Consider the following 17,357-nt stretch of genomic DNA (forward strand, 5'->3'; position numbering starts at 1 on the left):
GCAATAGAAAAGTGAGGAGTGGCATGGTTTCTCAAAATTATATGTCAAACTTGACAGTGAACCCATCTTGGGAAGGAAGTCCTGGGGAGGAAGACTAAAAGGAAAACAATCCTGAGTCAACAATGGCCAAGACTTCAGTTAACCCTAATATAGGGTGCATAAATAGTCCCTGTAACGGTCAAGCCTACGATAGGGCCGAAGATGACAGGCCTTGAGAAAACCACTGGAAGTTGCACAGCAAGTAAAGCTAGGTTGTCAACCAATGAAAAAATAATCAGTATCACAAGATCACTGTGGTGGCTGTAAGAACACATAGGGGACTTAATATATATAGCATCTGCGCTATGCGAGAAGCATTTAACACCTGTAGATGCGCATCATGGAAAACAGTCACTACCATAAGGAACTGTGCATGCACAAACCTCTTCTGCATACAAAAGTGAACATGTCCCTGGGACACCTATAAGTCTGTGGTGGAAGAAAAAGAAAGCTTGAAAATATATGTAACACCTAGGAACAAGGTATTTCCGGCCACACTAAAAAAAAAAAAGGCTGTGGAGTCCAAAAATCATCCGATTCAGACTACTCAGTGTATTGAAACTACTGACTGACTCCAGGTACCCAAAATTACTCCGGCTCCTAGATTCCACAGTCCTGAAAAAAAGGGCAAGGGTATACCAAAACTGAAATATGTTTCGTTGGGGTTTGGAGTTGGCACACCATCAGGTTTGTTGGGTGCTTGGTGGTGTTATATAGACAGCATCACAGAATCAAATTACAAAAGCCCATCAGCACACCAAAATTAGTGGTAGTTGCACATTCTTTATTGTGCTCAGGCGACCACACGATATGGCATACATGTATGTCACATGCCTTGGAAAAAAAAAAAAAAAGAGAGACCCTGCGAGGACCCATAAACAATTGTCGGATATCGTGTGGTCATCTGAGCACAATAAAGAATGTGCAACTACCATTAATTCAGTGTGCTGATGGACTCTCGTAAAACTGAAATATAATATTTGGATGGATGCTCACAGGGGAATAGGGACAGACCACTATTTACAAACAAATCTACCAGAGATTGGATGAAGTCCGCACACTCAAAGGTTTAAAAGACCAAGGGTTTTTATTACGGAATCACAGATACAGCAAAACGGCTGACATGTTTCGGATCAGTATCCTTACTCATAGCCGTATCCGAAACAGGTCAGCCGTTTTGCTGCATCTGTGATTCAGAAATAAAAACCCTTGGACTTTTAAACCTGTGAGTGTGCGGACTTCATTCAATCTCTGGTTTCGTCCCTGCAACTTGGTTTCCAGCACCTCTGTTTTGGTTGGAGGTAGAGCGGCGTGTTCTCATATTACAAACGAATCAAGTTACAATGTTTCATACATACACAGTTACCTTCATGTGCAAAATATACAGAGCTTTTTGCATCACCACATATCTTTGTTGCTACATGTTTCAGTGCTGCATAAGTTGTTATAGTTTAAAACCCATTAAAATCAAAAATATTGTTTATGCCATACGACTAAATCCAAAGTTGTCCCAAAGTACGGTAAATAATTAATCCACGTTTTACTAGGTTTAACACAGGACTCAACTTGCGCACAAATTCACTTTACAATCTCCCGGAACGGAACCTGTTTGTTAGAAGGGGGACCACCTGTATACAGTATAACAAACGCTAAAAGAAGGAGACAACTAAATGGCGAGCTTCAACTCTGATCCCAGAGGACTGTTTTCCCTCGCATAGGAACATATCCTACAGCTTTCCATACCAAAAAAAGGTATTTATAGCCAGTTCTAGATGGCTTTTGTGACATACCGTATGCCTAATAGTCTAAAATTACTGTTAATTGTACTACAATTACAGCTAATATTGCAGCATGTGCAAGTAGAATAATTGCACGCTACTAGGTATTATGTACTACACAAAAGATGTTCCATGTAATAACTGGTTATGGAGATTATCCTTAAATAAGACAGTAAGACAGCCACTGCGCAGTTTTCTCCACACATGTGGCTGAACACAACCAAATTAGTGAAACAAAACTTGCTCACCTGAGCAAAGCAAACAGCTTGTCATCAGTAGAATATACTCTAACCACACTTATTAGGTCAGATTCTAGCCTATCAGTATGTGGGGTACATTCCTATTCCACTCTGTGTATCACTACAGGCAGGCTGCAAAGCATTAACTAGAAGTGTACACTAGACTTTATTTTGGAAAATACATATAAAACTTTAGATAGATCTCAGTTTTCTGAAATTCTGTATATGCCAAGCCATGTACAAGGCCAGAATTTGGAGGCAAATAAAAGGTTAATTAATTTTGAAATGAATTAACCAAGAAAAGTGTTATGCCCCAAAGCACACAAAAGACCATTGTAATTGCATGATTTATACTTACCTGGGGCTTCCTCCAACCTCATGAGGACAGTGGCCTCTATAGCCGTCCTATAGATTGCCCAGTTGCGCATGTGCATCCCCCATGGCCAGGAGCGTAGTACTACTGTGCAGAATGGACCCAGCCACGGGAGCGCGCACAGATGGGCCACATATGCGCAGAAGAGCACGACTGGCCGCAACTGGCCAAACAGTGCTCAGAACTGGAGAACAGAGTCGCCGGGAGGATGGCGCATGCTTAGTAGAACAAAGCATTCATGCACAGAAGAGGAAAGCCATGCATGAGCGGCTTAGTTTGACTGGGTATGCGTGGACCTTACTTGCACATGCCCAGTCTGAGTGAGCATGTGCGTGGTCAGGAGAAATCTGAAAACATTAAGGCCCAATTTCCACTGGCTGCAATTGTGTTGTGTTTCCGCAGTGTTCGCGTTTTTGAAAAATGTATTCTCGTTCACTTGAATGTGAATTGCAGCAAAATTGCTTCACTCCATTGTACCGCATTGTTTTTGCTGTAATTCTCATTCAAGAGAATGAGAATATATTTTTCCAAAATGTAAACATTGCGGAAACGCAACAAACGCAGCCAGAAGAAATTGGGCACAAGAAAGACTGTGTGCTGGAACAGTGGGCTCTGCGAGGATCCAGGAAGATCTGGACCAACCAGAGGCTTCAAAGTACTGAGGTATCTTACTTTACCCCTCTCCCTACTTTAGGTGTGCTTTAAATAAAACACATCTTTTTCCAAGTAAAGGATCACACTACACTCACACTACTCACATGGATGGAAAATTACCCTTTATGAACTGCATAAAAATATCATTAGTGGTCTCTAAGGAAGTAACTTCCCTCTGCTTCCTTGGATTATAGGTCTTGCTTTCATGTAAACACAGGGTTTCTACGCTAATGCTGAGATTATGTGTAAAGGTATTCTGGCATCTACTATTTGTCCTTGTAATAGTTTACCCACCCAGCAGATGAATCCAGTAAGGCCATGAAGCAAGCTGTATTGCACTGGCAATTACATTAGGCCCAGGTTTAATCAGGCCTTAATCTTTGGATATGTTGTACTGTAAATAAGCTATTTATATTATTGTTAATTATACCTTGATGTACTTTATATGGGTACACTTTACTGACTGTTTGAGCACTTCATAAGACAAAGGTCATTTTACTGTACATGACTTGGTGTGATTATTTACTGAAGAAAAAAAATTAATAATTTATATGTGGCCTTATTTAGGTCATTATGGTGGTCCAGTGATTGATGTAAAGCCAAGATAACACCCACGGAGGGGATGTGTAAGGACAACTTTAATGCCGTTTAATAATGTTACTGTGTTTCTGCAACAAGTGTTCCTAATGTAATAAAATGAGAATTTTTTTTTTATTCAGATATTTGTGAAGCAGTATTGCAGAGTGAGGAGAACGCCAGCGCATACCACTAAGGCTGCATCTGAAATGACTACCAGCTCAGTGTGCAGCACTAAAATAGATTTTCTGCACACTGCGCATTCAATTCAGATGCAAATCATATGCAAATCTGCTACTACTTATCATGCAAACAGGAAACTCAGGAGGAGGGGCTGGGAGCAGCTAACCTGACAGTTACAAAGTTAAGGAAAGGTGGGGGGAAAGGCTGCACATCCCTAAACACATGTTGCAATTGAATGGTTAATCTCACAGGCATACACCGCCTCCGCCAGACTGAAAAATGCATGCCCTGCATCTAAGACAAGTGCTAACATTTATTAAACTAGGAGGAACTTTAGCTTCCAATCTGGTTTGCATGCAAAGTATATTATACTAGACACTTGCGCCACGGTGAGGCAAACCTCCGGGCAAGTGACGTAACCTAAATTTAGGTTAGGTCACTTGCCCGGAGGTTTGCCTCACCGTGGCGCAAGTGTCTAGTATAATATACTTTGCATGAAAACCATATTGGAAGCTAAAGTTCCTCCTAGTTTAATAAATGTTAGCACTTGTCTTGGATGCAGGGCATGCATTTTTCAGTCTGGCGGAGGCGTTGTATGCCCAGGACTGTGGAGTTGGTCCAAAAATCCATCGACTCCGACTCCTCAGTTTAGGATTCCTCCGACTCCGACTCCTCTAATTTGCATATTACAATTTTGTTGATTAAAAGTATGTAACATGAAATTCGTCTCTTAACGCTTAGGACTTTTACAAGACAACTGAAGTGAGAAGGATATGTAGACTACTATATTTATTCCCTTTAGACTAAAACTAGTCCTTGGTAAGAGTACTTGTAAAAGGTACAAACCGGAACAAAGAACATCTATCATGCCCTAGGCAATGTAAGTGTGGGTACATGTAAGAATGATGTGCAGGTACTCTGCAGGGGAATAAGGGGATTCTTCTTCTATTACACATTCTTCATGCACAATCTGAACCAGGTTTATGGGTGATAGACAACACCTCTGTGTTCAATGTGCACAGCATTCTCAGTGGATTCCCTGCAGCTCTGTGGGGAGTGCATATGTAGAGTATAGTACTACTGTGTAACAAAGTAAACCTGAGACAGATGAAATTAAAGTTTTATACATACCTGGGGCTTCCTCCAGCCGCCTTCAGGATAATCAGTCCCTTGTTGTCTTCCTCCACCACCTGGATCTTCTGCTATGAGTCCAGGTACTTGAGCCAGTCGGGCGTAGTGCGCATGCACACACTCCGCCGCCAGGAGCATACTACACCTGTGCAGCACTATTGCGCAGGTGCAGAATGTTCCTGGCTGTGGGAGCGGCATGCGGCCGGACAGCGCTGGCTGGCTGAATTGCCAGGACTCATAGCAGAAGATCCGGGTGGTGGAGGACAGCGAGGGACTGATTAGCCTGAAGGGGGCTGGAGGAAGCCCCTGGTATGTATAAAACTTTACTTTTCATCCGTCTCAGGTACCCTTTAATTTGTAGTCACCAAACCAAATTTTAACAACATATCAAATTATTTGATTTCATCAGCAAAGGGAGTGCATACATTTGCATAAATCAGCATCAGTGCAGAATTATTTCCATCTCATTGACCATCTCTATTAGTGACACAGCTACACATCAGGCTTTATTCTTACAGCATAGATGTTATTTAGTATATATAAGAGATTCCTGTGTACACATCATACATACAGTCACAATCAGATATGTATATCTGGCCTTAAAAATACGGGGACTGCTTTATTGAAGCAGCACAAGTAACTAATTTTGATTGGTTTATTTCATTTTTGTGGACTAAGCACAGCTATTACTGTATATATACATTATTTTTAATGACCATTATCTGAGAAATAGAACATTTTATCATATTTTCTATTTTAATTACAGTTACAAATTCATTAGGAGTCGGAGCATTTTTTCCCGACTCCAGGCACCCAAAATTGCCCGACTCCAGGACTCCACGACTCCGACTCCACAGCCCTGTGTATGCCTGTGCGATTAACCATTCAATTGCAACATGTGTTTAGGGATGCGCAGCCTTTCCCCCCACCTTTCCTTAACTCAGTATTGCAGAGTATTTACTCCTTTTGCTAATCTGTCGTTTTGTATGGCATGTGCCTCCTCCACTGAGTACCAGTAGCCCAGTTGTGTAAAATACTTTACCACCACCAGATAGAGTATCTACGCCTCTGTGTTTACACAAATATAAACAAATAATAAACACTTGGTTCTGTTTCTATTTTTAGAACACACTAACTCTGTATCTCCATCTTGTGGCCAAAAAGTAAAACCACATCCAAATACCCTATCATACACCTTCCCATAGAAAAATGAAATATTTTAATTATTTTTAAAAACCCTTGGAGGTCAAGTGGTTAATTAAAGTGGATCTCCATCCTAATATACAAGATGCTGCAGCCTTGCTGTAAGCAAAAGTTATACTTACCTGTAGTGTCTTGTCCCACAAAGCCGTCCCAAAGACCCCGCATCACTCCACTTCCGGTGCCTGGCCCCACCTCCCCCTTTCCATGGAGAAAAAAACGCCAAGCTATTTACTGCAGTACATAGCTTGGCGTTTTTTTTGCCAGGGAGAGGCAGGGCCAGGCGCTGGAAGTGGAGTGAGGCGGGGTCTTTAAGATAGCTTTTTGGGACAAGACACTGCAGGTAACTATAACTTTTGCTTACAGCAAGGCTGCAGCATCTTGTATATTAGGATGGAGATCCACTTTAAAAAAGCATCATGTGATCAATCTCCTGTTTTATACATCTTCAGTCCTAATAAAAGTATAATTTTTCTCCATAAAATGTAATTTAGTATTCAGTAGACATTAATGTGAAATGATTTCAGAAGCTAGGGATGTTGGTGGTCGTTGAATTCGCTACTCTTTAGCAATTAAAGGGGAACTGAAGAGAGAGGTATATGGAGGCTGTCATGTTTATTTCCTTTTAATCAATACCAGTTGCCTGGCAGCCCTGCTGGTCTATTTCTCTGCAGTAGTATCTGATTAAAACCAGAAACAAGCATGCAGCTAGTCTTGTCAGATCAGACTTATAAGTCTGAAACACCTGATCTGCTGCATGCTGGTTCAGGGGCTATGGCTAATAGTATTAGAGGCAGAGGATCAGCAGGGCTGCCAGGCAACTGGTATTGTCTAAAAGGAAATAAACATGACAGCCTCCATATACCTCTCTCTTCAGTTCCCCTTTAAGTTCACCTTGCCTTGTTCTGTAACATTCGCTACAATTCAAGACAAACTGTCAGTGTCTAAATTATTGGTACACTGCTACTTCTCTGAAAGCAAAACGCCTTCTTTTCTGAGCAATGGACATTATATTTAGATACACAATAAGAAGACATAAGAAGATTAAGGCTGAATGCTGAGCCACTGTGCAAGGAAAGAGACCAAGGAGTACAAAAAAGAACAGCTGGAGCGGGAGCAAGGACCAGGAAAGACTTGTCAAAAGGAACAAAAGATGAAACATGCGGAATGAGGAGAGAGTGGTCAGCTGTGTCAGAGCCGGAGAATCACAGAGGAGGATTCAACAAGGATACGCCGTATCAGCAAGACGAGAAGGAAACAACTGAGGACAAGCACTAATTAAGATGTGGGCAAAAAAAAAAAAAAAAAAAGAGAAGAAAAGAAAAGAAAAATGAAAGAAAAAGAAACGTGCTCTAAAAGGGAATTACAAAGATGGATAGATTGACAGACATGCACACAAAATAATCCTAATCAGTATTTACTGATTCTTAAAGAGAATCTCTACTCTATAATTCTTACAATAAAAAGCATTCCATTCTATTCATTATGTTCTCCTGGGCCCCTCTGTGCTGTTTCTGCCACGCCCTTCTGCAAACCTGGCTTGTAATTGCCAGTTTTAAGCCCAATCTACACGATACGATTCTTTGTGCGATTCGATTACGATTCTATTTACGATCCGATTAAATCCGGCATGTCCGATCGGGATTCGATTCAATTCGATTTGCCATTGCAAAACAATGGCAAATCGAATTGAATCGAATCCCGATCTGACATGTCAGATTTAATCGGATCGTAAATAGAATCGTAATCGAATCGCACAATGAATCGTATCATGTAAATGGGGCTTTAGGCAGTGTTTACAAACAAGAGACATGGCTGCTAACCAGCATGTGATAGGCTGAGAGAAGCTCTGTCTGTGACTCATACAGAGCCTGGAGGGGGCGTGTATAGCTTCTGCCTATCACAGTAGAACAGCACATTCCTGCCTCAGCCAACAAAGCTGACAAAGGAAAGAAGATTAGATAACAGAGATAATACAGCCACTGTGCAACTAGGAAAGGCTGCAGTAAAGGTGGCCACACACCATACAGTATTTTAAATATCTGTTCAATTTAAGAACTGCAATCAATTTTTTTTTACTGATCGTAACATTTCAAAAATATTATTATTATTATTATTTTTTATTTATATAGCGCCAACATATTCCGCAGCGCTTTACAAAGCACAATAAGACGACAAGGGGAACATAGATACAACTAACAAATATACAGCAGAGTTCCAAGCAGCACAAATATTGTTACAAAAACAGTAAACATTAGGAGGATGACCCTGCCCTTGCGAGCTTACAATCTAATGGGTAGTGGGGGACACACTAGGTAAGGGGGTGGAGGATGGATGAGGCAGTGATTCTTTGCCTCTGATTACATTGTGACAAATAAGTAAATAAAGGGCTATAGAATGTTATAAGCTTGTCTGAAAAGGTGTGTTTTAAGAGTGCGTTTGAAGATGTCCAGGTTTGGAGCATGACGTACAAGCTGTGGAAGAGAGTTCCAGATAAGGGCTGATGCTCGTGTAAAGTCCTGGAGGCGAGCATGAGAGGAGGTGATCAGCTTAGAGGCCAGGAGAATTTCTTGGGAGGAGCGAAGGTTGCGGGAGGGACAATATCTTGAGATTAGTGAGGAGATGTATGGAGGAGACAGCTCGTGGAGGGCTTTGTATGTTAGAGTCAGGAGTTTGAACTGGATCCTTTGGGTAATGGGTAACCAGTGGAGAGAATGGCACAGTGGGGCTGCATCAGAAGAGCGCGTGGAAAGGTGAATGAGGCGGGCCGCTGCATTTAGAAGGGATTGGAGAGGAGCTAGCCTGTTTTTTGGTAGGCCACAGAGCTCGGTGTTGCAGTAGTCTAGGCGGGAGATGATTTACAGAAATTCAATAAAATAAATAATAAATAAAAAATATGACCAATGTATCACACACCTATGTTCAATTTTTCCCCAATTATGATAAACATGATTGGAAACTGAGAAAATTGCTAGGGTGTGTATATTAATAAATTGACAATCCAACACACACCATACAATCTTTAGTAAAAATTGAAGAAAAATATCCGGCATTCCGGATCGATATAAATAGAAAAAAAGCTTTTTCGAATGAATGAAAAGTCGAATGAAAAAGCTTTCAATTTTTCGAGAGATACGATAGTTTTTATTGAATTTCTGTAAAATCAGATCATTTTATTGTATTGTGTGTGGCCACCTTAAGACAGACCACATTAGAACAGGTATACAAACTTATAGGATAGAAAAAAATAAGGCTGAAAAATTTGTTACAGAGTCTCTTTAAGATACGTATGAACATCCAACAAAGTGCACAATCAACTCCACAACAAACAGTTTACACTACTTTTTTCTGAGCACCAACTAAATGACCAATTCATTTACATAACTGCATGTGCAGGCGGAACAACAAACTGCATGACATGGCCTATTTTTAGGGAGTGCTCACGTTCACTTGTATTGACCCGAGGAAGCAGGCTAAGACCCGTGAAATGTGTTGACTACCGCGAATGAACAATACTTTTTCCATTAACTAATTAGGTTTGTCCTTGTGGGAAGGTAAGTCATTACGCTATATATATATGGCAGTGAGTTGGGAGAGGCAATAGATCCAAGGACCATGGCACTGCACTGCATTGTAAAGAACAAAGCTGCAGATCAACAGATTTTCGATAGTCTTCACGTTAAAATCAATTAAAAATCTATGTCTACTGTATGGAAGGATTGGACCCCGCTCTGATTACATTCTGATCTGAGAGGGATCGATCTTTAGACCACACCTCCTGCCCATTTGTTCGTATATGGGCACCTTTATGAATCATGTTTCCTCTCAGATTATATCAGTTGCCGAATATGTGTGCTTAAACCAGGGCTGTGGAGTCAGTACAAAAATCTTCCGACTCCAATTCCGACTCCTCAGTTTATGAAACCACCGACTCCAACTCCGGGTACCCAAAATGGCTCCGTCTCAGACTCCTCGACTCCAACTCCATAGTCTAATACTTACCAGGGTTGTGGATTTTGTACAAAATCAGACTCCGACTCCTCAGTTTATGAAATCACTCCAACTTTGACTCCGGGTACCCAAAATTACTCCGACTCCACAGCCCTGGCTTAAACACATCCAATCCATGTAAGCACCAATCTCTACATGAACCAAGCCCTATCTGCACAAATTCAAATGTATAACGGTGTATCCAAAACAACTTTGCAAAAAAACCAAAAAAAACGGTAAGGCAATTAAGTAAAATAGGAACACAAATATAAACAGATTACAGAACATATTCCAAGTTTCATTTAGGCAAAAATTATAAATATAATGAAATGAATGAAAGGAAAAGCAGATGAGAGAAGCATCAGCAGGTGATAAGGGACAAAGGAGAAGCAGAGACAGATCTGAACAAAGACAGGGTTTCTTTACAATGACATTGATAGATGCCTGTGAAAAGTAATGCAGCAGCATGCCATATGGAGGAAGAGCTAAGGGGTCATTAAGAGCAAACACCAAGAGACCTAATGGGGAAGGGGGGCAAGCAGTGACACCAGCAGCATCCTAGTTCACATGGATTTGATGTAAACTGACTAATATAAAGCAAGCTCAGCCATTACCTGTGACTGTGCTGAAATATAGTACTGGTTCTGTGTCTGTGCAGGAATGGATTGCGCACAGGAATTGTGATGCTCTTTAGAGTTTCGCTCACGCATTTTCATTTCCTGCAAATAACCATCCTGTTCCACTTTCCTCTTCATTGTAGAATTCCAATGATTCTTTATGGAGTTATCAGTTCTAGAGGGGAAGAGGTAATGAACACACATCAGCTGAAGAGCCCATACAACACATACTGCAATAAACCAACGCCCAGAGCACAGCATCTTTTCTGGCAGTATGTGCAGCGGCACCTCGAGCTACCGGTATGTGAAACATGCTCTTCTCAAGCCCAACTACAGCAAAAACATTGTTTAGCCTTGGATACAATGGGGAGTGGAAAGAACATCTGCCAGTTTGTTATAGTGGTCTGTGAGGGATCCACCAATTTCCAATCTGTGTGACACCAAGGCAATTAAACTGAGCTCATGGCATCTCCAGGGAAGGAAGCGACTGACCATTGTGAACCCCTGACAGGTTGTCTACCACACACTACAAACATTCTGATAATGTATTTGCTCTAGTTGAAGAGATGCATCCATTTCTCATTGGACCAAAGATAAGAAAACCGCTCTCCAAAATGCAGCATTAACATGTTTAAGACCCTCTCCAAAATATACGTTTTACACACAGTTGGCCTGTGCTTTCAGGTGGACCGTAAACATTTCAATGGAAGTACAGAAAACACTTTAGCAGTGGGAGCCAATTTACCTTCCTGGAAGTAGTTTGGAGATTTCAGCCCAGCGGTTTCCAAGACGCTTATGAGCCTCAAAAATGATCCTATCCTCCTCTTCTGTCCAGGAAGACTTCTTCACCTCGGGGTTTAGGTGGTTGTGCCAGCGCTCTCTGCACTGCTTTCCAATTCTTCCCTTTAAGTGCTTAGCTATAATAGACCATTTCTTTGGGCCGTATTTGTGAACCAGTTCAACGACCTGTCACCGGGAGAACAAGGTATATTTCCTTTATAAGCACACATACATACAGATAAGTTCCAAAACTATAAAAAGGGTAGAGGCAGGTGTTTTCAGATTAAAAACAAAACAAAAAAACAAAAAACAAACCCAACACCTAGGAAAATAAAGACAAACCCCTTTACTAAAATCTAGAATATCACGTTATATAGGCCATTACTAATTACATCACTAAAACTATTACTACTTTACCTAATTTCCTGAACTAGTATGTAAATCTGGAAAAACTTGCATAGGCTGTAACAGGATATCCTTGCTTTCACCCTGGCAGAAGTTTGCTTTCACAGGTCAACCTGCTCTGCCAAACAAGGCATTATTATTGGGTATTTATTTAGTGCTGACTAAATGTATGAAGTCATGTCATTTACTGTCCTTCAGAGTAGCTTCCAAATTGATCCCTACCATACTCAGAAATTGTTTTGTGTTCTTATAGCAGCCCAACACCAATTTGGGGGGTGGGAGGTGGTGGAGAACCAATGAGTTCATCTGTAGGTTTTTAGGATGTGAGAAGAAACCAAAGAATATGGAGGAAACCAATGCAAACATGAGGAGGGCATACAAACTCCATGCTGTGTCCTAGCCCAGATTTCAACCAGGGACCCAGCACTGCAAGAAGAGTGCCATCCACTCCACCTCCATGTCACCCTAAACCAGTGGCTTTTACTATTAGGATTCTTCCAAATGCTTAAAATCAAAGGGCAGCATTCTCTTTAGTAAGGTAAAACTCCTGCTTAAAGTAAATCTGGGAGATAGAAAAGTAAAACATTGACATACTTCTCTTGGTAGAGAGCAGCCTCTAATTCCTACAGAGGCTTTCCTGCCCCTCTATCCCAGCGCTGGGACACCCAAAGTTCCATGGGGCTAGGCCACACTGTGCAGACAGTTCACATCTGTGCAGTAGCACAGAGCCACTGCTCGGGCTCGGCAGAAAAAGCCCTGTGCTAGCGTGCAGGTGTGAGCTCCATCAACAAGGCCTTGCGTGGGTCTCAGAGCTGGAAAGGCGAGGAGGAGGGAAACAGGGCAAGCCTCGGGAGGATGGAGAGGCTCCCCTGTACCCAAGGCAAATACCCAAATTGGGACCATTTTGCCCTTTCAGGTTTACTTTAAGAGCATCTCCACTTTAGTACAAAACTCTAAAGAAAAGACAGGTTCTTCAATACCAGAACTGAGAGACACAGTCCACAGTGGCAGATTAAACTGAACCCAACTGGTGGGGATATTTATTAGGCACTCAGAAGATTCATAATACTGCTACACCAATGAGTGTCACAGATAGATGGTCACCATTGCCTGACCTCTATAAACAGTTATTAAAGTAAACGTAACAGGAAAGAAAAAGCCACAGTTCAAAATAAAAACATACTGGTCAGGAGAAAGTGGAAAGTGTATGCACCAGTAAATGCGCTTAGTCACTGCGCTTAGTTTAGATATAAAAATGCAAAATAGCTTTATTAATCAAAATACAAACTGACATAGGCCTAGTGCACACCGAGTGGTTTTGGTAGCGTTTTTAGAACCGCTTGTGGATGTGGATACGCTTGGGTACTGTATGTCAATGGGCTGGTGCACACCTGAGCGGTAGGCGTTTTGCAGAAACGCATACTCCCGGGCTGCAGCATTTTTTGGATTTCGAAGGGGTTTCTGCCTCCAATGTTAAGTATAGGAAAAATGCAAAAAGCTTGATAAAAACGCCAGATCAGAGCGGTTTTCCAGGCGTTTTTGTTACAGTAGCTGTTCAGTAAAAGCTTTACTGTAACAATATCTGTAATCTGCTACACAAAAAACGCTACACAAAACCGCAAACCGCTTCATAATAAGAAAAAAAAACGCTTCAAAAACCGTTAGCGTTTTGCGGATCTGCTAGCGGTTTTTGGTGTGCACCAGGCCATATATAGGGAATTAAAATGCGGAGATCCCCCAACAAGGAACGACAGTTCAAAATCAACAAGAAATGTCAGCAGGATTACAGAAGGTCTCAACAGAAATATGAAAACTTGATGGCACCCTTCTACTTCCTGTTTGAGTCATGTGATGGACCTAGAAAGGGTCAGAAACTCTAGAATGCTGACAGCATTAGTAGCGACTGAAGGCAGAACAAAGTTTTAATTAGTGCTCAAGAGGAGCTCTTGTCTGTGGAGATTATGCTCAGAGCGCGAGGAAGGTCAAGGTCGGCCCATTTGACCACTTTAATTTACTTTTCCAATACTACAAAATTGATCAACCGATCACTTTTTTGCTATGCACCAACCTTCACATCAGATTTAGAATTAGAATGGGATTTTGTTATACAGAACACAGTTAACACTGTATGGTATATAGTAGAAACGTTGAATTCATCAAAAGGTAAAAGTGGGCATTACATATATCTTTAGCAAACCCTGAACTAAAAACCCTTAGGCAGGGGTAACACTTGCAATGCAAAATTGAATGCGAAGATGCAAATAATTCTTTCCTATGGGTTGCTGCGTTCTCAGGAGCCATCTGTGATTCTGTAATAGCGTTAAAAAAAAAAAAATCAACCTACACTGCTTTTCCACATAAAGCATGCGATTCCTCAGGGAAATTTACTGGCTACTGTAAATAAAAAACACACCTGCGCTTAATTGCAAACGCACATATTGTGTTAAAGGAAGCGTCTGCGATTTCTGTAGAAACGAGTGTGATCTCTTTCCCTTAACTATCTCAAGACCGCGTCACGCCAATGGGCGTGACCGCGGCGTTAGCCTTAGGACCGCCTAACAGCAATTGGCGTCAAGTCCTGGAGTCGGCTACTGCAGGAGATCGCGCTCCACCTCCAGTCTCCCAGCACCGATTGGAGACTGTTAGACAGCGAAACGGCGCCGTCTAATAACTGTGTACAGCACTGCAATCTGCAGCAATGCTGTACTGGGGACAGCCCTCATGGGACACTAGAGAGCGATTGGCTCTCATAGGCAGAAGACTGACAGCTGATCACCAGGATTGGCTGGCTGGGGGGAGGGAGGGGTTTGAAAAAAAAAACAGTAAAAAATAATAAAATAACGACAAAAATATTTATAAAAAAATAAAATAAAATAAACACTAGGGGGGCGATCAGACCCCACCAACAGAGAGCTCTGTTGGTGGGGAGAAAGGGGGTGGGGGGGAAATCACTAGTGTGCTGTGTTGTACGGCCCAGGGTAGGCCTATTTTTAAAAAATAGCCTGGTCTTTAGGGGGGTTTAAACTCTGATCCTGAAGCTGGTTAAGGTGCTCATTACCAGTACAATTTTTAGTAAAAAAAAAATAATCATATTTTTGATAAGATTTTTGTTCAAATCGTATTGTACGAGACAAAAAAAAGCTGGTGGGCCCAATTGACCCAAACTATCACATGATTGTTTCCTTAGTGGTCAATCGGCATGGCAGATTTTCCATACATAAGATCTTAATTTCTTTAGTGCTGTGAATCGATCAACTACAAACTTTTCTTTCGATTTGAAAGATCTTATCGAACAAAATGATTGTTCGTTAAAAAAAAAAAAAATCGCACCATTAATTGGCACCTTAAGTGAAAATCTGCAGACTGGATAATTTGTCTGGCATTTACCCTCTGGTCTTCTTCCTTGGTCCAAGGGCCTTTTATTAATTCAGGGTTAAGAACCTTCTGCCATCGATGCTGGCACTGGATATCTGACCGACTCTAAATTTAAAAAAAAAAGAAAGAAAATTAAAGCTTATGTTCATATTTTACAAATCTTATACAGCACAGAAAAGCAAGGACACAGGGTAGGCCATGTAGCCAGGGCACGATGCAGGCATGTAGCCAGGAAACAGGGTAGGCTATGTTGCCCGGGGCACAGGGTAGGCACGTACAGTGTAGGCCAGTAGCCAGGGCACAGGGTAGGCCATGTCGCAAGGGCACAGGATAGGCATGTACAGTGTAGGCCAGGGCACAGGGTAGGCATGTAGACAGGGCACAGGGTAGGCCATGTTGCCAGGGCAGGCATGTCGCCAGGGTACAGGGTAGGCATGTACAGTGTAGGCCAGTAGCCAGGGCACAAGGTAGGCCATGTAGCCAGGGGCACAGGGTCGGCATGTAGCCAGGGGCACAGGGTCGGCATGTAGCCAGGGGCACAGGGTCGGCATGTAGCCAGGGGCACAGGGTCGGCATGTAGCCAGGGGCACAGGGTCGGCATGTAGCCAGGGGCACAGGGTCGGCATGTAGCCAGGGGCACAGGGTCGGCATGTAGCCAGGGGCACAGGGTCGGCATGTAGCCAGGGGCACAGGGTCGGCATGTAGCCAGGGGCACAGGGTCGGCATGTAGCCAGGGGCACAGGGTCGGCATGTAGCCAGGGGCACAGGGTCGGCATGTAGCCAGGGGCACAGGGTCGGCATGTAGCCAGGGGCACAGGGTCGGCATGTAGCCAGGGGCACAGGGTCGGCATGTAGCCAGGGGCACAGGGTCGGCATGTAGCCAGGGGCACAGGGTCGGCATGTAGCCAGGGGCACAGGGTCGGCATGTAGCCAGGGGCACAGGGTCGGCATGTAGCCAGGGGCACAGGGTCGGCGGGCACAGTGCGGGCCTGTAGCCAGGGGCACAGGGTCGGCGGACACAGTGCGGGCCTGTAGCCAGGGCACAGTGCGGGCCTGTAGCCAGGGCACAGTGCGGGCCTGTAGCCAGGGCACAGTGCGGGCCTGTAGCCAGGGCACAGTGCGGGCCTGTAGCCAGGGCACAGAGTGGGCATGTATGAGTAACTCCAGAACGTACAACATAACCTCCTAGATATGTAATGACTTGACTTGATCCCATCTCTCCACATGTGTGGCAAAATCAATCACACAAAACAGGCACAAAATAAAAAGCTATAAGTGGCATTAAAAATAAGCATAACATCCAGAGTCAGCTTGTGGTGTGGTTCTGTCACCTCCCCTACTTGAGATACCAATAGGGTAAACTAGCGCAGAGCTAGATACAGCTTTGGACAAGGTTTATTTACCTGAGGAAGTGGCTTCAGGCCACAAAACGTTTTGTTTTTGGCCTTATCAATCAGGGCTTGGGAGTTGGAGTCAAAGCAATGTTGGGTACGTGGAGTCGGATGATCTTTGTACCGACTTCACATCCCTGTTATCAATAACCCTGTGTAAACTTTGAAAGTCATTGAAGGGAAGCATATAGTTACTTTCCTTTTTTGCAGTTTGTTTTTTATACTTTATTGGGCGCCTCCAGTTACTAGTTACAAGTGTTTCAACCCAGTTTGGATGGTCTGAATTTTGTTTTTTTTAAATGTGAAAAATATATTTTTCTTTTGGAGATGCAACCAAACCTGTACCTTAAAGGTCAAGTGGGGACAGTACTTCCCCACATGCAATTATACTGGTTGAAGGTAAGTCAACAAGAAAAGTGTGAGTACCCATTTCTTTGTTTAGTTACACCAATTTAATACCAAAATGCTACACCAGATTGGCTGCTCCTGTTTCACGTGTTATACTTTTTTCTTTTCACACATCACATCTTTCAACAATTATTAAAGTAAATGTGACATCATAAATATAAAAGCCTAATTCCACACTTTTACATCCTGTTTGAAAACAAAATCTTGTGACGGACCTA

The 17,357-nt window shown here is 42.6% G+C and overlaps 1 protein-coding gene across 6 annotated transcripts in view; it reads right to left on the reverse strand.

Moving 5' to 3' along the window:
* The window catches only part of MYBL1 (MYB proto-oncogene like 1), a 75,764-nt gene that overhangs the window by 22,645 nt on the left and 35,762 nt on the right, over positions 1-17,357 (reverse strand). For all 6 annotated transcript variants that reach the window (XM_068237457.1, XM_068237456.1, XM_068237455.1 and 3 more), the window contains exons 4-6: positions 15,353-15,445; positions 11,526-11,746; positions 10,778-10,955 (exon numbers count right to left, since the gene is read on the reverse strand). In XM_068237457.1, coding sequence (XP_068093558.1) covers positions 10,778-10,955; positions 11,526-11,746; positions 15,353-15,445 — 492 coding nt within the window. The remainder of the gene's footprint in view (positions 1-10,777; positions 10,956-11,525; positions 11,747-15,352; positions 15,446-17,357) is intronic.

This window comes from Hyperolius riggenbachi, chromosome 5, assembly GCF_040937935.1.
Source record: "Hyperolius riggenbachi isolate aHypRig1 chromosome 5, aHypRig1.pri, whole genome shotgun sequence".
Taxonomy (NCBI): Eukaryota; Metazoa; Chordata; class Amphibia; order Anura; family Hyperoliidae; genus Hyperolius; species Hyperolius riggenbachi.